We start from the raw sequence: 20,441 nt of genomic DNA on the forward strand, positions 1-20,441 counted from the left end.
TTATGCCTGAATTCGATATCTGGTCACAGGACCAAGAACCTTGAAAGAAGAAATCTCATTTTTTTTTAAAAAAACTTAGATTTTAACTTTTTTTTCCACAAGTCTAAAAATTTGAAAAACATCCTTGCTACTCTGAATAACTTACCGATGATATCTTGTTGCCTTTCAGATTGAGGATTCGCAAAGATTTTAACTTCTTCCCTAACCATATTGGGATATGTTCAATTTCATTTCCTGCAAGGTTTAGCTTTTGCAAATTATGCATATTTTCTATGCCTTCAATTTTGCTGGAAAAAATAAAATCAAATTTAGTAAATATAATGATACAGTGCTTCCCTTGTATGTTTAGAATAAATTGCCTTGGTTTTATGTGGGGTTAATTTTCGTAATTAAAATGTTAACCCTTTTTATAAATGAGAAACAAACAAAAAGTGGCTGAAAAGAAATTGATCAGAACAGTTAAGCTGCCAACTCTTCATTACTGGGTCAGGAATCCTACGTATCTTACTATCAAACTTTAGGATCCCACAATACAGAAAAGAGCCTGTCCGTGGCATTCTAATCACTGTGAGAAGTACTAGTGGGAAGCTAGAGGAGAGCTGAAAATCTCGAGCACACACACGCTATGCCAGCAAGATATGGCTGCCATTTTGAACTTGTGGCCTCCCTAAAACAACACTATATTTATGAACATAAATATTTCAGTCAGAATATTTAAATCAATAAAGCATCACTCACACTGAGGAATTTTCACTGATGAAACATTTTCCCAACTGAATTGTCAAATTAATTTCTTGGTAAGTTTTCTATATGGGCAAATATTTCCAAGCTTTTATATCTTCATTTTCACTTTATTGAAATTGCTTTCATTACGATCAATTATTTTTTATATAAACCTTATGTTAAGGATTTAACTCATTAATCGGGTTTTTTCCCCCATTCCATTTTTGCTGTATTAGAGCCTCTGCTACTGTTAGTTGTTTTATTTTGTTGGCCACTGTATCTACCAAGTCTAAGGCAGGGCGAAGTATATAAAGATTTTCAAGATTTGACAATTGCATCCTTTAGTTTATAACAGGTTTTCTATGTGTATTTTTTTTGCCACTGCCAGTTTTATTATGTTTCTTTCTCACAGTAATATATACTATGAAGTGGAAACATGACTGAGAGTGTATTTCTTAGAGCAATAAACAAAAACTTCAGGATAAACACATAGGATCAAAACACATTGGAATATCTTTAGGATCAAAATGATAGGGTTACAACACTGCCTCCTGTCAACTTTCTTAATGTAATAAGGCAGTGGATCAAAGACTCTACCTGTGAAAACTTCCTGTCAAAAACAGAATTAAGATAAAACTTGGTACTCCTGTATCTCCTTGGATAACGCTAGAAAGACATTATTCTGCACTTTAGTAATGCCAAAACACAAAAGCAGTTATATGTGAAGCACTAGGCTAGCAATGAATGAGGATCCAGGTGTCTGCTATTTCAAAGGACCCTTTCAATTCAGTAATGTGAGTGGCATTAATCTCTCTAACAAAGACAACCCTGCAATGCTACCTAAAGTAGTACTTACTTACCAGATTTTGTTATATGATAAGTTGAGTTCACGTAATTTTACCAGCTTGTCCATCTTCTCAATCTTCCCTATTATATTATAGCTGAGATTCAGTACTTCAAGTTTAACACATTTTTCCAAATTTTCAATATACTAATTGGAAACAAATGAATACTTTAGACAACGGATTCTTTGACATAAAGTACACCATGTATGTATGTGCATCAGGGGCTGTTTTGATCAGTCACCAGAAAATAATAAACCCTTACTGCTCTCCTGGACAATCCCTTGGTACGGGATTCCTTTGACCAGGAATAGCAGCTCTCCCCAAACTTTCCTTGCCCTTCGACAGACAACACTTCCTATGTACTGAGACACTCAAGACTGTCCACCAAGAATTCCACCTCAACTTTTCTATCCCTCTCCCTCTTCTCCTTCTTTCTTCAAAGTTCAGCTAGGTACGTACACTCTTGCATCATCTCATCTACCCCCCTCCCCCCCCCCCCCATGCTCTTGCATCTTCAATCTCTATCTCTCCTGGATCAAATTTAAAAAGTCACTCTTCAGAGGCACCAGGGTGGCTCAGTCAGTTGAGTGTCCAACTCTTGATTTTGGCTCAGGTCGTGATCTCAAGGTTCATGGGCTCGAGCCCCACATCAGGCTCTGCATGGACAGCTTGGAGCCTGCTTGGGATTCTCTCTGTCCCTCTCTCTCTCTCTCTCTCTCTCTCTCTCTCTCTCTCTGCCCTCCCCCTACCCCCCGGCTCCCTATCTCTCTCTCTCTCAAAATAAATAAGCTTTTTTGAAAAGTCACTATTCAAAAGACAGCTATTATGCAGTTACTACATACCAGATACAGCACCAGGCAATGGATACCAATGAACTAGACCATCCCCCCTGCTGCAGGAGCCTTTTTTTGACAGGCTCAGTCTCCTCTGTATAAAGCAAATCACCTCGCGCTGAACCTGTTTTCCTATCAAGCTATCATTTTATCTCCTTTATTTGTGACCACGTCCTCACAAGAGTTGTGTACATTTGTTCATTCTGCTTTCCATTTACTCTTACTCTATTGATAAAGCAGTATATCTTCTGCCTTTACTAGGTAATCAAATAGTTCTAAGACTGCCATTCATTCACCCATTCTACACATATTTCTCAAACATGGATTATGTGCCAGGAACTGTTCTAGGTACTGGAAATACAGTGCTGAATAAGGAAACCAAAGTCCTTGTTTTCATTCGCGGAGAAAGCCAGTAAAGAAATAAACAACATTTTCAGACGTTGAAGCATATTCACAAGAAAAGAAAGATAACGTGACATGACAGCATGCAAGGCATCCAGAGGGCAGATCTGTCTGCTGTGTTCACTGTGATAGCATAAATGCCTGGCACATAATGGGCACTGAATAAATACTCGGTGACTGAAAGAATGAGGAGTCACTGAGAAGGGAGTTAATTGCAACTGGGTGGCACACAGAGGATGTACACTGAGCTGAGACCTAAATAACAAAAAGCCAGCTGTGTGAACAGGCAGAGTAAAAAAGACAAAATACAAAGGCCCTAAAAGAATGAACTTGGTTGGTTTGAGAAACAGAAGGACTTTTTAACCACCAGATCCAAATGACTTCTTCTAAGCTTTAGTCCTATTTAATGATTCTGTGACATTTTTTATCATCCATTCATGCTTGATGTTCTCCCTCCATTGGCCTCTCTCCATCATACTCTTAGATCTTCTGTTCTCATAGCCCCTTCAGCCTCTCCTCTGTGTGCTTTCTCTGATTCCCCTTCACTATTTCTCCTCTTAATGCCAGGCATTCTTCTAGGAAGCTCTATGTTCCCAGGGATCAGAAACCGAGCTTATTTACCTGTGTATGGTGTTCCTATAGACTAACATAATGCCTGGCATATAATAAGCATACAGGAAATATTTACCACTTTGCTGTCATTTTTGCAACTTGTAAACCCCAGAATGTCTCCTTTTTCCTTTTTTAAAAATTTTTATTTATTTATTTTGAAAGGGGATAGGGACAGAGAGTGGGAGAGAGAATCTGCACTGTCAGTGCAGAGCCCTACATGGGGCTTGATCCCACGACCATGAGATCATGACCTGAGCCAAAATCAAGAGTCGGATTGAGCCAACAGCTGAGCCACCCAGGTGCCCTCTCCTGTTTCCTTTTTAATTACATAAGTAATACATAAATATATTCTAATGAAAATTTCAAACGAAACATAAGAGGCTCTCTTCATCACGTCCCCAGGCCCATGTAAAAGATCCCACTGATCAAAGGTAGCCATTGTTGAAATACATCTGTACCTTTCAATTCATTTACATCCATACATACACATATATAAAAACAGAATTTTTAGATCTTACTATACAAGATGTTTTAGAACTTGCTTTTTTTCCCTATTAAATACACTGGACATTGTCTCATGTTAATACATAGAGTTCTAACTCAATTTTCTAAAAAACTTGGTAGTATTTCATGGTATACTGTATCATAATTCATTTAAAACCAATCCCCTATTGACATTTGGTTATTTCCAACTTTTCTATTTTAAATAATGCTTAATAAACATGCCTATATACTTTTGGATAAATGTATATGTAAATCAAGTACAACAGACATTGAGGAGTAGAATTGCTGGGTTAGTAAGTATAAATTCAGTAAATATAAACTCAATTTCTGGATCAAATAGTACATTTGACATTTGGATAAATGCTACCAGTCTTTATAAAATGCAGCACCAATCTGTATGTCCCACTAAGACCATATGATAATACGCACTTCCCACACCTTTCTGAACATGAAATAATCCTTTTGATTCTTGTCCATTAGACACACAAGATGGAAAATGGTACCAAACTCTTATTTTATTTCATATTTATTTGATGTTAATTAAGTTGAATACATTTTCATGTCAGTATTAGTCATTTATAATACTTTTGCGAATGCCTTGTTCATACCCTTTGCACATTTTCCATTGAGTTGTCTCTCTTACCAAACTGTTAGAAGCTCTTTACATTATATGGGTATTGTTTGTTTTTTTTTTTTAATTTTTTTTTTCAACGTTTATTTATTTTTGGGACAGAGAGAGACAGAGCATGAACGGGGGAGGGGCAGAGAGAGAGGGAGACACAGAATCGGAAACAGGCTCCAGGCTCTGAGCCATCAGCCCAGAGCCTGACGCAGGGCTCGAACTCACGGACCGCGAGATCATGACCTGGTTGAAGTCGGACGCTTAACCGACTGCGCCACCCAGGTGCCTGGGTATTGTTACAGATGTTGAAAACAGTCCCTGCCAGTTTGTTGCTTTTAACTTTTTAAAAGGTACCTTTCATTAAACACTTTTTAATCTTTACACAAGCTAAGTCTGTCAATATTTTTCTACATGGCATTAAGGCTGGTGTTTGCTTAAAGGGCTTTCCCGACTCTTCTAAAATATATTCTCCTATATTCTTTCCTAATACTGTTACGGTATTTTTGTGGGTTGATTTTGCTTTGGTCTCATTAAGATATTCAACCTTCTGGAATTAATTTTTGTGACTATTGTAGTAGGCATCTAAGTTTATATATTTTCCAGTTCAAATATTTAAGTCATCTTTTACAATGTGTTCATATTGGATATTTATGAATAAAGCAGTAAACACTCTAGAGCAGGGATCAACAAGCTTCTTTGGAAAAAGCCACGTAATGAATATTTTTGGCTTTGTGGGCCTTATAAAAAACAGCCACAGACAATATTCATGATAAATGAGTGTGGCTGTGTTCCAATAAAATTTTATTTACAAAAATAGGCAGCAGGCCCGATTTGGCCTTCCAAGCTGTAGTTTGCCAATCACTTCTCTAGAGAGAATCCAATAATGTATAGAATAGTAACAGCTTATGAATGTGAAAATGTCATAGTTCTGACAGAACTTTCACTGGAAACAATACAATATCTGCTACAAATTAGCAAGAGATGTTACTGTAAATCTAATATAATCTTTTAATTTTCAGTTTTAAAACACAGGAAAATTAAAAACAATGCCCATATTTAGAAATGCTGATAACTTACCCTAAATTTCTTGCCACCATCTTTAGCAAGTGAAAGGTTCAGAGATTTTACCAAGGCCAAATTGTCCTGTTTAGTAAGTTTTTTAACAAGGGCCTCTGTAATATATCGGACTCCTGCATGTGAATCAGCTTCTGCAATTAGAGAAACAGATCATCATCAGTAGATGACATACATTTTCTGAAAAACATATTAGTTTGATATTATATAACAAAAAAAAATTGTTTTAAGCCATGCAAATATAAAAACAGCTGGTTAGTGCTAATTGCAATGTTTAAATGTTACTCTATATAGCATTATATAATAATTATATAGCATCTATAATAATGTCACTAAATATTAACCATGTACCACGCTGTGCTAAGTGCTTTACACTTGCAAAATTTGATTTGTAGGACAAATTTTTGAAATAGAAATTACTATATCTATTTATTTTAAAAAAATTATAACAGTTTGCTCAAGATCTTGTAACTAGTGATGTGCAAATCCAGGCTTGAACCCAGGCAGATGAATCTAAAACATACACTTGAAAAAAAATTTAACATTTATTCATTTTTTTGAGAGACAAGAGAGAGTGGGGGAGGGGAAGAGAGAGAGAGAGAGAGAGAGAGACAGAGACAGAGACAGAGACAGAGACAGAATCCAAAGCAGGCTCCAGGCTCTGAGCTGTCAGCACAGAGCCCAACGAGGGGCTTAAACTCAGGAACCGTGAGATCATGACCTGAGTCGAAGTCAACTGCTCAACCAACTGAGCCACCCAGGCACCCCTAAAACTTACACTTTTAATAATTATGCAGCACTGAAGTTTTCAGCAATATTTTGATGTTAGCTTTTTTTTTTTTTAAATAAACTGGCACTAACCTGGGTTTGTTTTTTAAACTCCAACCTAAAGTTCAAAAACACTGGAATTCTTCATATATATATATATATTTATATATACATACATGTGTACATATTATTATTGTCTACATAATTTGAGTATATATATATATACATATACATAATTTATTGTCAAATTGGTTTCCATACAACACCCAGTGCTCCTCCCAACAGGTGCCCTCCTCAATGCCCATCATCCACTTTCCCCTCTCCCCCACCCACCATCAACCCTCAGTTTGTTCTCAGTATTTAAGAGTCTCTTATGGTTTGCCTCCTTCCCTCTCTATAACTTTTTTCCCCCTTCCCCTCCCCCATGGTCTTCTGTTAAGTTTCTCAGGATCCACATAGGAGTGAAAACATATGGTATCTGTCTTTCTCTGCCTGACTTATTTCACTTAGCATAACACTCTCCAGTTCCATCCACGTTGCTACAAAAGGCCATATTTCATTCTTTCTCATTGCCAAGTAGTATTCCATTGTATATAAACCACAATTTCTTTATCCATTCATCAGTTGATGGACATTTAGGCTCTTTCCATAATTTGGCCACTGTTGAAAGCGCTGCTATGTATCAACACTCCTGTATCCCTTGGGTAAATTCCTAGCAGTGCTATTGCTGGGTCATAAGGTAGATCTATTTTCAATTTTTTGAGGAACCTCCACACTGTTTTCCAGAGCAGCTGTACCAGTATGCATTCCCACCAACAGTGCAAGAGGGTTCCCGTTTCTCCACATCCTCTCCAGCATCTATAGTCTTCTGATTTGTTCATTTTAGCCACTCTGACCTGCGTGGTGGTATCTCAGTGTGGCTTTGATCTATATTTCCCTGATGAGGAGTGACATTGAGCATCTTTTCATGTGTCTGTTGGCCATCGGGATGTCTTCTTTAGAAAAGTGTCTGTCCATGTCTTTTGCCCATTTCTTCACTGGATTATTTATTTTTTGGGTGTAAAGTTTGGTGAGTTCTTTATAGATTTTGGATACTAGCCCTTTATCCCATATGTCATTTGCAAATAACTTTTCCCATTCCGCCAGTTGCCTTTTAGTTTTGTTGATTGTTTCCTTTTCAGTGCAGAAGCTTTTTATCTTGATGAGGTCCCAATAGGTCATTTTTGCTTTTAATTCCCTTGCCTTTGGAGATGTGTCGAGTAAGAAATTGCTGTGGCTGAGGTCAGATAGGTTTTTTTCCTGCTTTCTCCTCTAGGGTTTTGATGGTTTCCTATCTCACATTCAGGCCCTTCATCCATTTTGAGTTTATTTTTGTGAATGGTGTAAGAAAGTGCTCTAGTTTCATTCTTCTGCATGTTGCTGTCCAGTTCTCCCAGCACCATTTGTTAAAGAGACTGTCTTTTTTCCATTGGATATCCTTCCCTGCTTTGTCAAAGATTAGTTGGCCATACATTTGTGGGTCCAATTCTGGAGTCTCAATTCTATTCCATTGGGCTGTGAGAAACACTGGAATTCTTAAAAATCTTTTCTTAAATGGTGAGAAACTCAAATTTGTTGGTCTTATAAATAGAGAATAACACCACATATTTTATAAAGCACTAACGTGATGGATTGCATACCCTGTCCTAGGCCTGCATATTGCTATCAAAGTTTATTAAAGCCATCTTACATTTTACAAAAGCAGCTATAAAAAGAAAATTCTTTATGAGTCAGAAAAAATTAATGCTGGGTTCCCGATTCAGGCTGTGTGACAAAGATTTCCTATGACTGTTTATAATACGTTAATATTACGTTTATTCTGGTTCCAAATAAAATGATTTTCCTTTACTTTGGAAAGAAACTAATATTCTAAAATATTAATCAAATTAGAGTCAGCAGTGTACCAACTGGCAGCAAGGGTATAGTCTAAACTCAATTGCTGATCTGATAAGGTTTATTAATAAAAACCGATCAGATAGCTATGACTTCATGACTTAACAAAGAAATCACGTAGTTTTCATTCACATTTACTCACATTAAATCGTTTCTTTGAAAAAAAGAATCTGAAAACAGATTTGCACACTAACAGACTGTCTTTAAGAAAGAAATAAAAACAAAACCTTGGTGGAATATTTACATGTGCCTTACAGGAAAATCAGTCCGTTCACAGACAGGCACTCTGTCAATAAGCAGACTGGAATAGTGCAAGGGTGGATAACATTTCTGCACTGAATTAAGGCACTCCACTCTGAAGTGAACACATACGCTTTTCCTCTAACCAAGGATGATGGTAAATTTGGCAGATGAGCACTAAGGCACTCTCCCACCACAGGAAATAAAACTTCCTCTTTCTGGAAACTCCCTTCTCCTTTGCCCTCAGCTTTCAGACAGCTTCACCCTCACCCAGAAGACTTCATCCTCCACTGTCCTTAGACACTTTCCGTCGGCATAAACAATAGGTCGTGTTAGTACCAAGATACGTATTTCACTTGGACCAAAAAGGTACGTTCAGTATTTTCCATCTCTACTCAAGAGTATGTGTTCAAATTCTTAAATTTTTTTTTTTTTTTTTTAGTGTTTATTATTTCTTTTTGAGACAGAGACAGAGCGTGAGCAGGGGAGGGGCAGAGAGAGAGAGACACACACACAGAACCCAAAACAGGCTCCAGACTCCGAGCTGTCAGCACAGAGCCCGACACGGGGCTCAAACCCACAAACTGCGAGATCATGACCTGAGCCAAAGTTGGACGCTTAACCGATTGAGCCACCCAGGTGCCCCTGTGTTCAAATTCCTAAGATTAAAAAGCATTACCTTTATGGTCTTGGTAGTCCAGAAGCATAGTGCTTTCATCTGTGATCTCACCTTGCTCATGCCACTGTCCTCCAAAATGAAAAGGCAGAGTCTCAGATCCACTTAAAGGTGAAAGTGACCTAGATCTCATATTGGATGTGAGGGATGGTGAACTAGGAGAACGCGGTGATGGGGGCATCTTTGCTTTGGAAAATTTTTGCTGAGAACCTTTCTTCATGGCAAGAAGAAAGCCAGGTGTCCATCAAAACCTGTAAGAGTTTTCAGCATATTTAATAAGGTTAATTTTTTAGAGTTCTCAAAACTATTAATTTCTAGCATTTTTTAAGTAAGTTCTATGCCCTAAGTGGGGCTCAAACTCACAACCCCAAGTTCAAGACTCGTAGGCTCTAATGACTGAGCCAGCCAGGCACGCCCCTCTTTCTAGTGTTTTTAAGGTGACAACATTAGAAACTCAGAGGCTATAGATGCCAGGATCCATACTATTCCAGGCAGATGGAAGCGGACACTGCTTCAGACACTGCTGATCACCTGGCCAAAGGAAAAGCAGACTTTCAGAGGGTCTTGTATTGACACATGCTCCACCCAGAAGTTTTACCTGTCATTTCTGTTCTCTATTGGGCCAAACTAGTCCCAACACCCCTCATACCCACAAAGGTCCTAGAATGCAAGAAGGTAGAAATATCTGGCAACCAGCAGTATTTCATACTGATGAGTACTCTCTCCTCCTGATAACGTTTCTTCTTTCGCTTCTGGGACACCGCATTCTCTTGGTATCTTCCTGCATCTGTGGCCACTCCTTGGCTTCCTTTGCTGGTTCACACTCTAGTCAATCCTCAAATGTCAGAGCTCCTCAAGTCTCTTTTACTCTCTCTAATCTCACTTTAGACAATCTAATGCATACCCATGGCTCCCAGTGTCACCTCAATACTGATGTTTTTATATTTATTCCAACCTCTCTCTTGAGGTCCAGACTCCTGTTCCCAACTGTCTCCTTGATATCTCATTGCCTTAGTAACTCAACGTGTCCAAACTGAATTTATCATTTCCCCCATTCCTCCATTTTCCTCCCATATAGAACAATGCACAAAACATAAGTGTACAGCTCCATGAATTTTTATACACTGAATACAACCAGTATCCAGATCAAGAAACAGAATATTACCAGAACCCCAGAAGCCTCCTCATGCCCCCTTCTAATCATTAACCCCCACACCTGGGGAATCACTATCCTGATTTCCAATGCCAGAGATTTTTTTAAACTATTTTTTAAAAAGATTTTGATTTTTGAGTAATCCCTAGACCCAACCTGGGGCTTGAACTCACAACCCAAAGATCAAGAGTTGCACACTCTACCAACTGAGCCAGCCAGGTGCCCCAGAAACTATTTTTGAGCTGTATGTAAATGAAATCATAGAATATCTTTTATATCTGCCTTCTTTGTTAAACATTATGCTTCAGATATTCATTCACATTTGTCTCATTCTATTTGAAAAACATCTGATCACTTCAAACTCGTATGGCTTCTATTGCTTGTCCAAAATCAATTTTGCTGAAGTTCAGATCTTCCAGAAGGAACGGAAGCATTTATTGATGAAAGGGACCTTAGTCAAATCCCTTTACTTTTCATAAAAGGAAATTAAGGCCCAGAACAGTAAATGACCTGGTCAAACACAATGCTAGCTGTAGTAACCATGAGAATCAGTTCTCCTCTCAAACTAATTTGTAACACAAATAACATAATTAACCTAGTAGAATGTAAGTTCCACGAAAGTAGGGATACTGTTCACTGATTTATTCCAGGCCTAGGACAGAGCTTAGCAGAAAGCAGATAAGTAATATTTACCTAAGGAATTCTTCATGAAGAACTTGGAACTGACAAAATGATATTTAGTACCTCAGCAAAGGATATCTTCTTGAGCAATATTAGTCCTCAACCCCAAGACTCCTACTATGCAAGGTTAGGTTTATGCAAAACAGATTGTCATGATACACAATTGCTCTTAGAAGTATAATCATTCTAAAAACATTGCAAAAATTATAAGTTTGACAAACTTTTAGGCAAAAAAAATCTTATAAAATGGACAGGCCCTGAGCAAGGGTGCATTAACAATGATCCTATTTTTATTCAACATCCATAATCTCTCCTACTCTCCCCTCTTAAAATATTAAGACAAAACACAAATTAATTTTTAGAAAAGTAGTTTTCAATTCAAAGATTTGGGGCAGCTCAAACGTTAATGCTATATAAATTGGTATTAGAAAGAGATATTATAATGGTTTGATGTGTGAAAACCTTCACAAGTATATGGGTATTATTATACAGGCTGGGATTATGAAGAAATGTATTTGTTAAATGGTTGGAACATACACAATATAGGTAAAAGAGAGCTGCCCTAATATAGTCAATCAATTAACCAACAATTGGCAGATGTAACACCTTTCAATGACTATATAGTCATTCTAGGAATGCTGATCTTACGCAAAAACATTTCTAGAATTCTTTTTTGGGTCCTGCTTTCAGAATTAATTTATACATCTCACAAGAAAATCAGACCCATTACTTCAGCTACAACTTTTTCCTTTCCCAGTTTGATCATTAACTTTACCAAGTGTCAAATACTGTGATAAGCTCTTACATGTATCATCACAGTAGAAGGAATAAATACAATTCCACGAAATAGCTGTTATTATCCCCCCCCATAAAGATTAAAAGGTTAAGTAATTTGTTCAAAGTCCCAGAACTAATTAGTTAAGCCAAGGCTTGAATCCTGATCTGATTCCAAAGCCCGTGTCTTCATTACTGCGTCATATTGGTGAGTTTTCTGGAGTCTAGATGTTTGATTTGCTCTCTAGAGCCTAGCATGGTGCCTCACACGAAATAGACCAGAAAAAATGCCACTGAAGGACCTTGATCAATGAATAACATGTAATGTAAGAACAATTCCTGGAGGAAAAACAGAAAATTTAATACAACAGCATCACTGAACTTATTTATGATCTAGTTTCTTAAGGTGACTAGTTTGAAGAGAGAAAAAAAAAAAAACCTGTTACATTTGTTTTTAAAAAGGGATTATTTTGGGGTGCCTGGGTGGCTCAGTCTGTTGAGCGTCCGACTTCGGCTCAGATCATGATCTCACGGTTCGATCTCCTGAGTTCGAGTCCCGCATAGGGCTCTGTGCTAACAGTGCAGAGCCTGGAGCCTGTTTCAGATTCTGTGTCTCCCTCTCTCTCTGCCCCCTCCCTCTCTCTTTCAAAAATAAATAAACATGAAAAAAAAAATTTTAAGTGATTATTTCACAATTATATATTACAATATGGCAACTTCCTTATATCAATAGTCTGGCTCACTTTAAACTATAAACTTCTATGTGTCTTTACTTTCTCTTTCATTTTTTTTTAATGTTTATTTATTTTTGAGACAGAGAGAGAGCAAGAGCAGGGGAGGGGCAGAGAGAGAGCGAGGCGGAGGACCAGAAGCAGGCTCTCAGCTGACAGCAGAGAGCCCGATGTGAGGCTTGAACTCTCGCACCATGAATGAGATCATGACCTGAGCTAAAGTCAGACACTTAACCCACTGGGCCACCTGGGCACCTCTTTCTTTCATTTTTTCATGTTAAACTATCCATATGGTTCAGAAAAGCCTCCTCCAAGTCACATAACAGCTCGTTATGCCAGTGACAAGGCTTTTGGTCCTAATTTCACAAGTGTGGCAAAAAACTTGTGTTACTATCACACTACTCTGCCATGGAAACCAGTCTCTTAGGAATACTATTGGTTCTGCAATAAGCTGAAATGGCTTCTCTTCTTAAATAAGATTAGTATGTTCAAACTTGAGGACAGCTAAGAGGCATGTGCTTTAAAAATAAAATGATAAAAACTAATTAACTAATTAGTTAAAAATTGTATTTATTCCTGAATTAAAATGTAATTTTCATAAGGGCAAGAGATTAAAAAAATAAAAGAGGGGAGGAACAGGGAGGGCCCAGTTGTCACTTCTATGTATCTTTCTCTATCCTATAACATGATAGAAAATTACATAATTAGAATAATAGTGTGTGCCACATGCTACAGAGATATGCTTTATAGATTTTTTAGTTTCGTGGCTAAAAAAAAGCACATCTTAGGGGCGCCTGGGTGGCTCAGTCAGTTGCGTGTCCGACTTCAGCTCAGGTCATGATCCTGCAGTTAGTGGGTTCAAGCCCCACATCAGGCTTGCTGCTGTCAGTCTATCAGAACAAAGCCTGCTTTGGATCTTCTGTCCCCCTCTCTCTGCCCCTCCCCTACTTGTGCTCCCTCAAAAATAAATAGTTAAAAAAAAAAGCACATCTTATATTTCTATGCAATGCAATTATTTCGTATCCCACATCTTAGTCTTCTCTCTAAATTCTTAAAATATTGAACTGAACCATCCTGAATTCTCCTCATAACATCCTAAGGACTAAGACCTTCTGGGCCTCACTAGACTATCATGAGGTCCTCTGCTACCTCTCGCGATCAGAAAAACTCTGATCAGAAAAACCTTTTACTCATTTATAGTTTTAAAAAAAATATCTTACAATGCATTTGGGAAATCTAGGTCAACTCCTTTCTTTTATGAATTGTAACGTGGCTCCAAAGTCACAATGCATTCTCAGGTCCCCTCTCTGGGTCGCCATAGCTCCTGTAAGACTTGGACATTCGAACAACAGATATGTATTACAATCTCATAAAACAGCTAAGTCAGTAATAGTGAACTAGGCTGTGCTTGAGAGCAGCTGGCATTATTTCAGAGACTAGCACCTGGACATAGTAAATTGTCAATTACAATTTTAAGGGAGGGATGGGGATGCTGTTTGACCCTAGATGTAGTTTGCAATCCCATAAAGACCAAGCCAGAGAAATAAGACACTTAGAGGCAGGGCTAGAATGTGTGAAGGGGCAGGATAAAGAGAAAGGAAAACAAGTCCAGAGCTGGAGACATATTTCGAAGGCCCAGAAGGAGGTCTGCAGCAGCAAGAGAAAGTCATTGCAATGATGTGATTATCAGAATCAAATGACCAGGTCAGAAAACACCATCCATCTTGTCACCCCCTTGCCCTGATACACAGCTTAGGAAAGACCATACCTCCCCCTCTGTTCAGCCTTTCCTCGCACTTCTAACTTTCCATCTTGTTTGATCTTCTCCAAATGAGACAGACTTCCATTCTCCCCCAAACCCTCCCTCTTTCTTCCCAGCCCACCTCAATATGCAAACATTGATCCCCATTTCTTGACCTCCACATCCCTCTCCATCCTGTAGCCCTTGAATCACATCTCCGCACTTGCCCGACAATTCTACTTCATCCCATGCACATTGACCCACTTAAATACTCTAACTTTCTCTGGCCCTTTCAAATATGCTGATTCCCACTCCTCTCCAAAGGCAACCCTCCACTCCTGTGCTTGTCAGCCTCTGCCTCCCATACTTCATCCCATTCTCATTGCCGAGTTTCCCCACAAACACTGTCCCAATTCCCAAACGCTGTATTAGCCTCCTTTCCTCTGCAGTTCTTTCCAGCATCCTATCTCAACGCTTCTAATATCCATCCATCTAGTATCCCCAAATTACTCATCTCAGCAAATACCCTGACATCCTAATCTCTATTATTATACTCTGACTTCAAATTATTCTCCCCCAACAAAATAGCCAAACCTCTACCCATTCCTCTCCATCCCAATGTGATTGTTTGGATACTAGCCGTTCCCTTCCAACACCCTGACCTCCATGTCCTTTTTCACCCTATTAACATCCTGGGTTCTCCTATCTCTCTCCATTCTACTCAGGTATCCTAAAACACAAGCTGCCCATCTCTTCCCATTAATTTATTTATTCAGTAACTCAGTTTTATTGAGTGACTTTTATGCACTAAGAACTGTGAGGCTCAGAAAATAATGCTGAGAAGGCAGGGTTTCGACACTCAAGATGCACAAAAGGATGACATCTCCCTATTATATACAGTCCCTGCACCAAGTAGTCTCCTTTAGAACATCTCACAATTACAGTTAAGTGATCATTTGCGCCACAACTTGATTATTGCTTGTTTCCAAGCTACTAGACAGCAGAGATTCTGTCTATTGTTGCATGCACAATAAATATTTGTTGAATGAAGAGCACAGTGCTAAGCACTCTTAAAGACATTAGCAAAATTAAATTCTCACAGATGGTGTATACGGTGAGAATTATTCATCTCATTTACAAGTGGCAGTATGTCATTGAGAATTAAGAGCTTGAATTCTGGAACTAAACAGCGGGAGTTCAAATCCTGCTTCTCTATTTACTGTGTGACATTAGGCAAATTACTTAACCTCTCTGGTCCGCAGTTTCTTCAACTTTAAAATGAAGAAGATGGTCACATCATACAGGTTATTTTAAATTCTCAATTAGTTAATACACGTGAAGGGCTTAGGGCAGAACTTGACACATACTGTACACTCTAAGGTAATTAGCAGTTATTTTTACAAATGAGAAAACATGCTCAGGAAGATTAAGGTACATGCCCAAAGTCACAGAGCGGGTTAAGTAACACAAGTTGGTAGAACCAAGACTTGAACCCAAGTTTTGACATCAGGATTCACCCATCCTTTAACCATTATACAACAAAATATTTGCTTTTCCTTTCAACATTTCTTCTCAATACCCTAACTTTCATCATTCTCCACGTACTGTATTCTGTCGGATACCAGGACACTCGTAAGGACACCCAAGCCGTCCTTTATCCCTGCCATTCCCCGCAGACACTTGGCACACCCCTGCCTCTCCCTCCTCCTCCTCCTCCTCCTCCTCCTCCGGGTGGCAGGACCCCCATCCTTCTCGGAGCCGCACCCAACGTCCACACCTCCCCGCAGTCTGGTTCTCCATTCCCAACTGCCCCCCACACCCATGCCCACCAGTGACCTTCTCACTTCTCATCCAAACCTCCCTCCTTCATCCTCCTCCCCACGCCCGTTCCGGCCCTCCCCTCCTTCTCATCCAATCCCAATTTCCAGGCACACGCCCCCGCCCCCGGATCCATCCCGAGCCGTCCCACCCCACGCTCGCTCCAGGCCTTCCCGCCTTCGTCGCCGGCCCCCACCGCTCCGCCCGATGCCGGAGAACGGCCTCGACCCGGCCTGGCACTCACCGCCGAGGAGCCGATCCGAGCGGGTCCGCGGGACGAGGCGGGGCGGGAGACGCGCAGGTTGTTCCTTTCAGGCGTCCAGCGATGCGGCGGCCATTTTGTTGTGTTGTGCCGGTTGCCCAGGGGCCGCGCGCGCGGTGTGGGCGGGGCCTGCCGCGGCCACGCCTCTCCTGGGGCCGTTGAGTGGGCGGGGCACGTCTTCCCGCCGCCTTTGCCGCCCCGAACCGTGGCGCCCTGGGTCGCGGGGCGCCTTGGCGTGTTTGGCTGCCCGTGGACGCGAGCTTTCCTGCTGCAGTCGCCGACTAGCCCATCTCCCTTCCCTGGGGCGAAGCCGCAGCTGCCTCACGCCAGACCTCGGACACGCTCCTGGTGGGCTGAGCCGGAGGCCGACCTGAGAGACCGACTTAACGCAGTCGCCGCGCAACCGCCCTTTCGGTGCTGGCCGCAGCTTCTCCTGGCGCGGCCTATTTCTGAGGCGAGGGCTCTCCTTCCGGGACCAGTCAGGGAGCGAGCTGGGCCCGGGAAACCGGGCAGCGAACGTTCTCGTGCGCTGTGCAGAATATTCCTCCGGTTGGGGACCGAGAAGCAAAAGCAAGCAGCCTCTGAGGAGACGTGGGTTAGGGCTTTCCTGAAAGTGCTGCGTTTCACCACATAACATTCACCATTCATTTAAGTAGAATTTGGCGGATATTGTGAATTAGGAAACATTCTCAAGAACACCTTCCTCCCCCCCCCCCAGCCTCCCACTCCCCTGCTTGTACCTTGAACCGTGTCACCAACAGAGGCTGCACCGTCTCCAGAAATCTCCAGTGCAGTCACTACCTCTCTTTTACCGTAATCTTCGAATCTCGTTTGCGCAAAAGACCAACATCCCGGCATAATCTTTAATTTCCTTATGACCTCCTTCCCCCCCGCCCCCCATCCCTAGTTCTTAGGCATTTGCTCACAGATTCTTCCTTCCTCAAAGTTCATGGTCCATCTTTGTAACATTTCCCCCATCTGTGTCTCGGTTTCCCCCTCCACGAAATGGGATAATCACACCTACTTCCTACAGTTTTCCTCATAATTACACAAGTTAATGCCCGTGAAAGAACTTAGAAAAGTGCCTGTCCCACAGTAAGTTCTCAGTATGTTTTCGTTGTTTTATTATCAGGCAAAGGTTTCCCGGAAGAGGTGAGCCTGAAAGAGGAGAAGAATTTAGTCAAGGTGTGGGAGAGTGGGGGAAGAATTTGCTTGGCGAAGGGGGACAGCTTGTGCAAACCCCAGGAGGAGGGAAAACATAGCTTGAAAATCAGCTGGTTGTTAAGTAGGTCATTATATTTAATGCAAAAATCTGGAATGAAAAAGCTAAAAAAAAAAAAAAGAAGAAGAAGAAGGTGGAAGAGGAGCCATATTATAAGCCACACCGGGCCCTTCTAGTTTTTCAAGTCAGGTGGATTCACTTCAATAAGAAATTCAGGTGACTTCCAACAGGGGGCACTATTGCCTTCACATTTTCATGAAGCTTCCCCGCCTGTCTCCCGCTATTTATGCAACACAGAAGGAAGCCCTTGGAGTTGTTGAAAAGGTGAAATTCCTGGAAAGCTCCAGGTTTTAAATTTAAGAGGAAGAGGTATTCATTTTTTTTTATGGAAATTAGGTTGAAATTAGCTTGGAATAATAACGTGCACGTTGCTGAATTTCTGTTCGGTCATTTTTTTGTTTGTTTTGTTTATTTTGACGCTCCTTTCTTTTTCTTTTCCCCCAGAGAATTGGATTTATCGCGTAACCTCACTGCTATGCCTCACAGTCTGCAACGATATTCAGGTGGGTTCCAATATCAACACATGGTGTGCTGGTATAGTTCATTATCAATGTTATCAGTAGCCACCAAAAATATACACAAAGTCCAGAGGATGGTGCGAAACACTTTTCCTTTTCCTGTGGGTAGTCTCTCAGTCCATATCCAGTCAGCCTTGATGGGTACTCTCCAGTCCCTTATTGCCAATTTTCCTCCTTCAACCAGATACAGTACCCTCTATTAGTGTCTAGCATGAAGGTGTTGAACAGACCTTAGGCCTTGAAGATGTCAGAGGGGAAACCTTTCTCTAGGTAATTTGAATATTAACTGCCTCTCTTAGCATACTACAGGAACCTCCCTCCCTAAAGCGAGAGTGAAAATTGGAAAGGAGTGAGGGTAACTCATTCATTCCACGCCAATATGTATTTATCTGATAACATGAAAAAGTTGTTTCTCTTCTGAGTTGCATTTACAATACAAATATTAGCCACGGTAGAATGACTTAGCTGTCCCACGGTTCTTTCCCAATGATAGCAAAGTTATTCTGTTTGTTTGAACTTGCCTCATGTTATGAAACCCAGTTTAATCATTTCGCAAATTTGCTTTGGAAGAGAATCAGACTAGCTGATCAGACAGGGACGGCAGCTTCCATTACTGCCATTTCTGCCTGTGACTTTTGAAAGTTAACTAAATTACGGATGTATTTTTAAATAAATGCTTGTTTGTTTTTTTTAATCTCACAGAGTAAGGTATAATTTGCAGTAGAAAAACAAATCATGTACTTTGTCTAAATGCAAATTTTGCATTAGACACCTATGAATATTGATATGTGAAAATAACCTAACTCTATACAATAATGTACAATGACCTGTCTGCAAAATACCAAATTCGTTGGGCTTGGTTTGCAAAACTGTTGATCATCTTGTCTCAATGTAGTGGGTTCATTTTTTGTTTTTATTGTTGTTCATCTGTCCTTGGCTTTCCTCTCTATTCATTTTTCCTATATATATTAAAACCCTATTATGTGCCAGATCTGTGGGAATGCCGTGGTGAACGAGATAGTTTTTACCCTCGAAAAGATTGCAATCTAGTGGGAAATACAGAAAAGTAAGACACTCTGATAATGGAATAGAATTAGAGACTTGGTTGTGTTCCACTAAAGTTCTAATGTGAATTTGTGTATGGGTTGAATCCAGAATGGGAAGGGCCTGTAATATCCAGTGATTTATAACAACCCCATCCAGGTTAACCTTGGGCTGTTTCCAGTGCCAAGGTTGGTAAAGACACCGAGACTTGAAGAATTTGAGGCCTGCTCTGTGAGCTCAGATCTAAAGGCCAGTAACAGGCTTTTTGTGCTCAGGTACAAACCAGACCCACTCAAGCAGATCCTGAACTCATCTGTCTCTGAATCATACCACCTGAATCCACACTATTATCTATCATTTACCTCTTCAGGGTTAGAGTGGCTTTCCCGTGTGACCAGAGAATATTTGAGACCAAAACAACCTCCAAATACTATTGGCTTGTATCTAGCTTTGAAATATTTTAAGCTCTAAATTCCTGTAACTTCCTATTTTAAAGCTTTTGTAAGTTAACATTTTGAATTTCTACAAAAGGGAAACCCTTTCTTTCAGAAGCATTCCAGCTATAGATGAAATGCTCAAGTTAGCAAATTGCCATTTTGCCACCCTCAACATATTTGATTCAAAGATCATCAATAGGTATTAAAACCATTACGTGAAAGACAGTTGGGGAATAACATATTCACTTGGTCTCAAAATATTGTGTACAGATATCAGCAAAAGGGAATAAATTCAGGATAGCATCAGAAAAGGAAGTGAACTAGAAACAAATTTCTAGAAGAAGGAAAACAATGTATTTGTATTGCCAGGTGAATCAGAGATGAACAAGATTAACTATTCATGTAAAACTTTCCCAGATTCTTTTCAATAGATTTATAGAATGTAAGAACTAGAGAGAATCTCAGGGTTTGGTCATATCCTCTAGCTAACCTCCTTCAGTTTACAGTTAACATTATCATCTTTCAGTCTTAAAAGATAAAGTTATTTTCTTACCTAGAAATGGCCAGGTTCTAGTGTTAAGTTATTGGCTGAAGGCTGCCTGGGAAGAGCACGGCTTGAAAGCTAATGTGGGTCTTGAAAGCATTGACAACTGGAAGCTGTTAACTAATATGCTCCTTGAAGCTGGATGGCAAGCTCTTTCTTTTTATGTTTATTTATTTTTGAGAGAGAGAGAGAGAGAGAACGCGCGAGAGCATGAGCTGGGAGTGG

At 40.1% G+C, this 20,441-nt stretch overlaps 1 protein-coding gene across 6 annotated transcripts in view; it reads right to left on the reverse strand.

Annotated features, from left to right (window-relative positions):
• CNTRL (centriolin) overlaps positions 1-16,624 on the reverse strand; it is an 83,796-nt gene extending 67,172 nt beyond the window's left edge. For 3 of the 6 annotated variants that reach the window (XM_047830135.1, XM_047830133.1, XM_047830130.1), the window contains exons 1-5: positions 16,374-16,563; positions 9,235-9,482; positions 5,619-5,749; positions 1,584-1,714; positions 146-287 (exon numbers count right to left, since the gene is read on the reverse strand). In XM_047830135.1, coding sequence (XP_047686091.1) covers positions 146-287; positions 1,584-1,714; positions 5,619-5,749; positions 9,235-9,451 — 621 coding nt within the window. In that variant the 5' untranslated portion in view covers positions 9,452-9,482; positions 16,374-16,563. Of the gene's footprint in view, positions 1-145; positions 288-1,583; positions 1,715-5,618; positions 5,750-9,234; positions 9,483-13,790; positions 13,903-16,373 lie in introns of all 6 variants that reach the window. The other 3 variants (XM_047830131.1, XR_007146325.1, XM_047830132.1) reach the window with 3 other exon arrangements.
• Positions 16,625-20,441: the final 3,817 nt, after the last annotated feature.

This window comes from Prionailurus viverrinus, chromosome D4, assembly GCF_022837055.1.
Source record: "Prionailurus viverrinus isolate Anna chromosome D4, UM_Priviv_1.0, whole genome shotgun sequence".
In the NCBI taxonomy this organism is placed as follows: domain Eukaryota; kingdom Metazoa; phylum Chordata; class Mammalia; order Carnivora; family Felidae; genus Prionailurus; species Prionailurus viverrinus.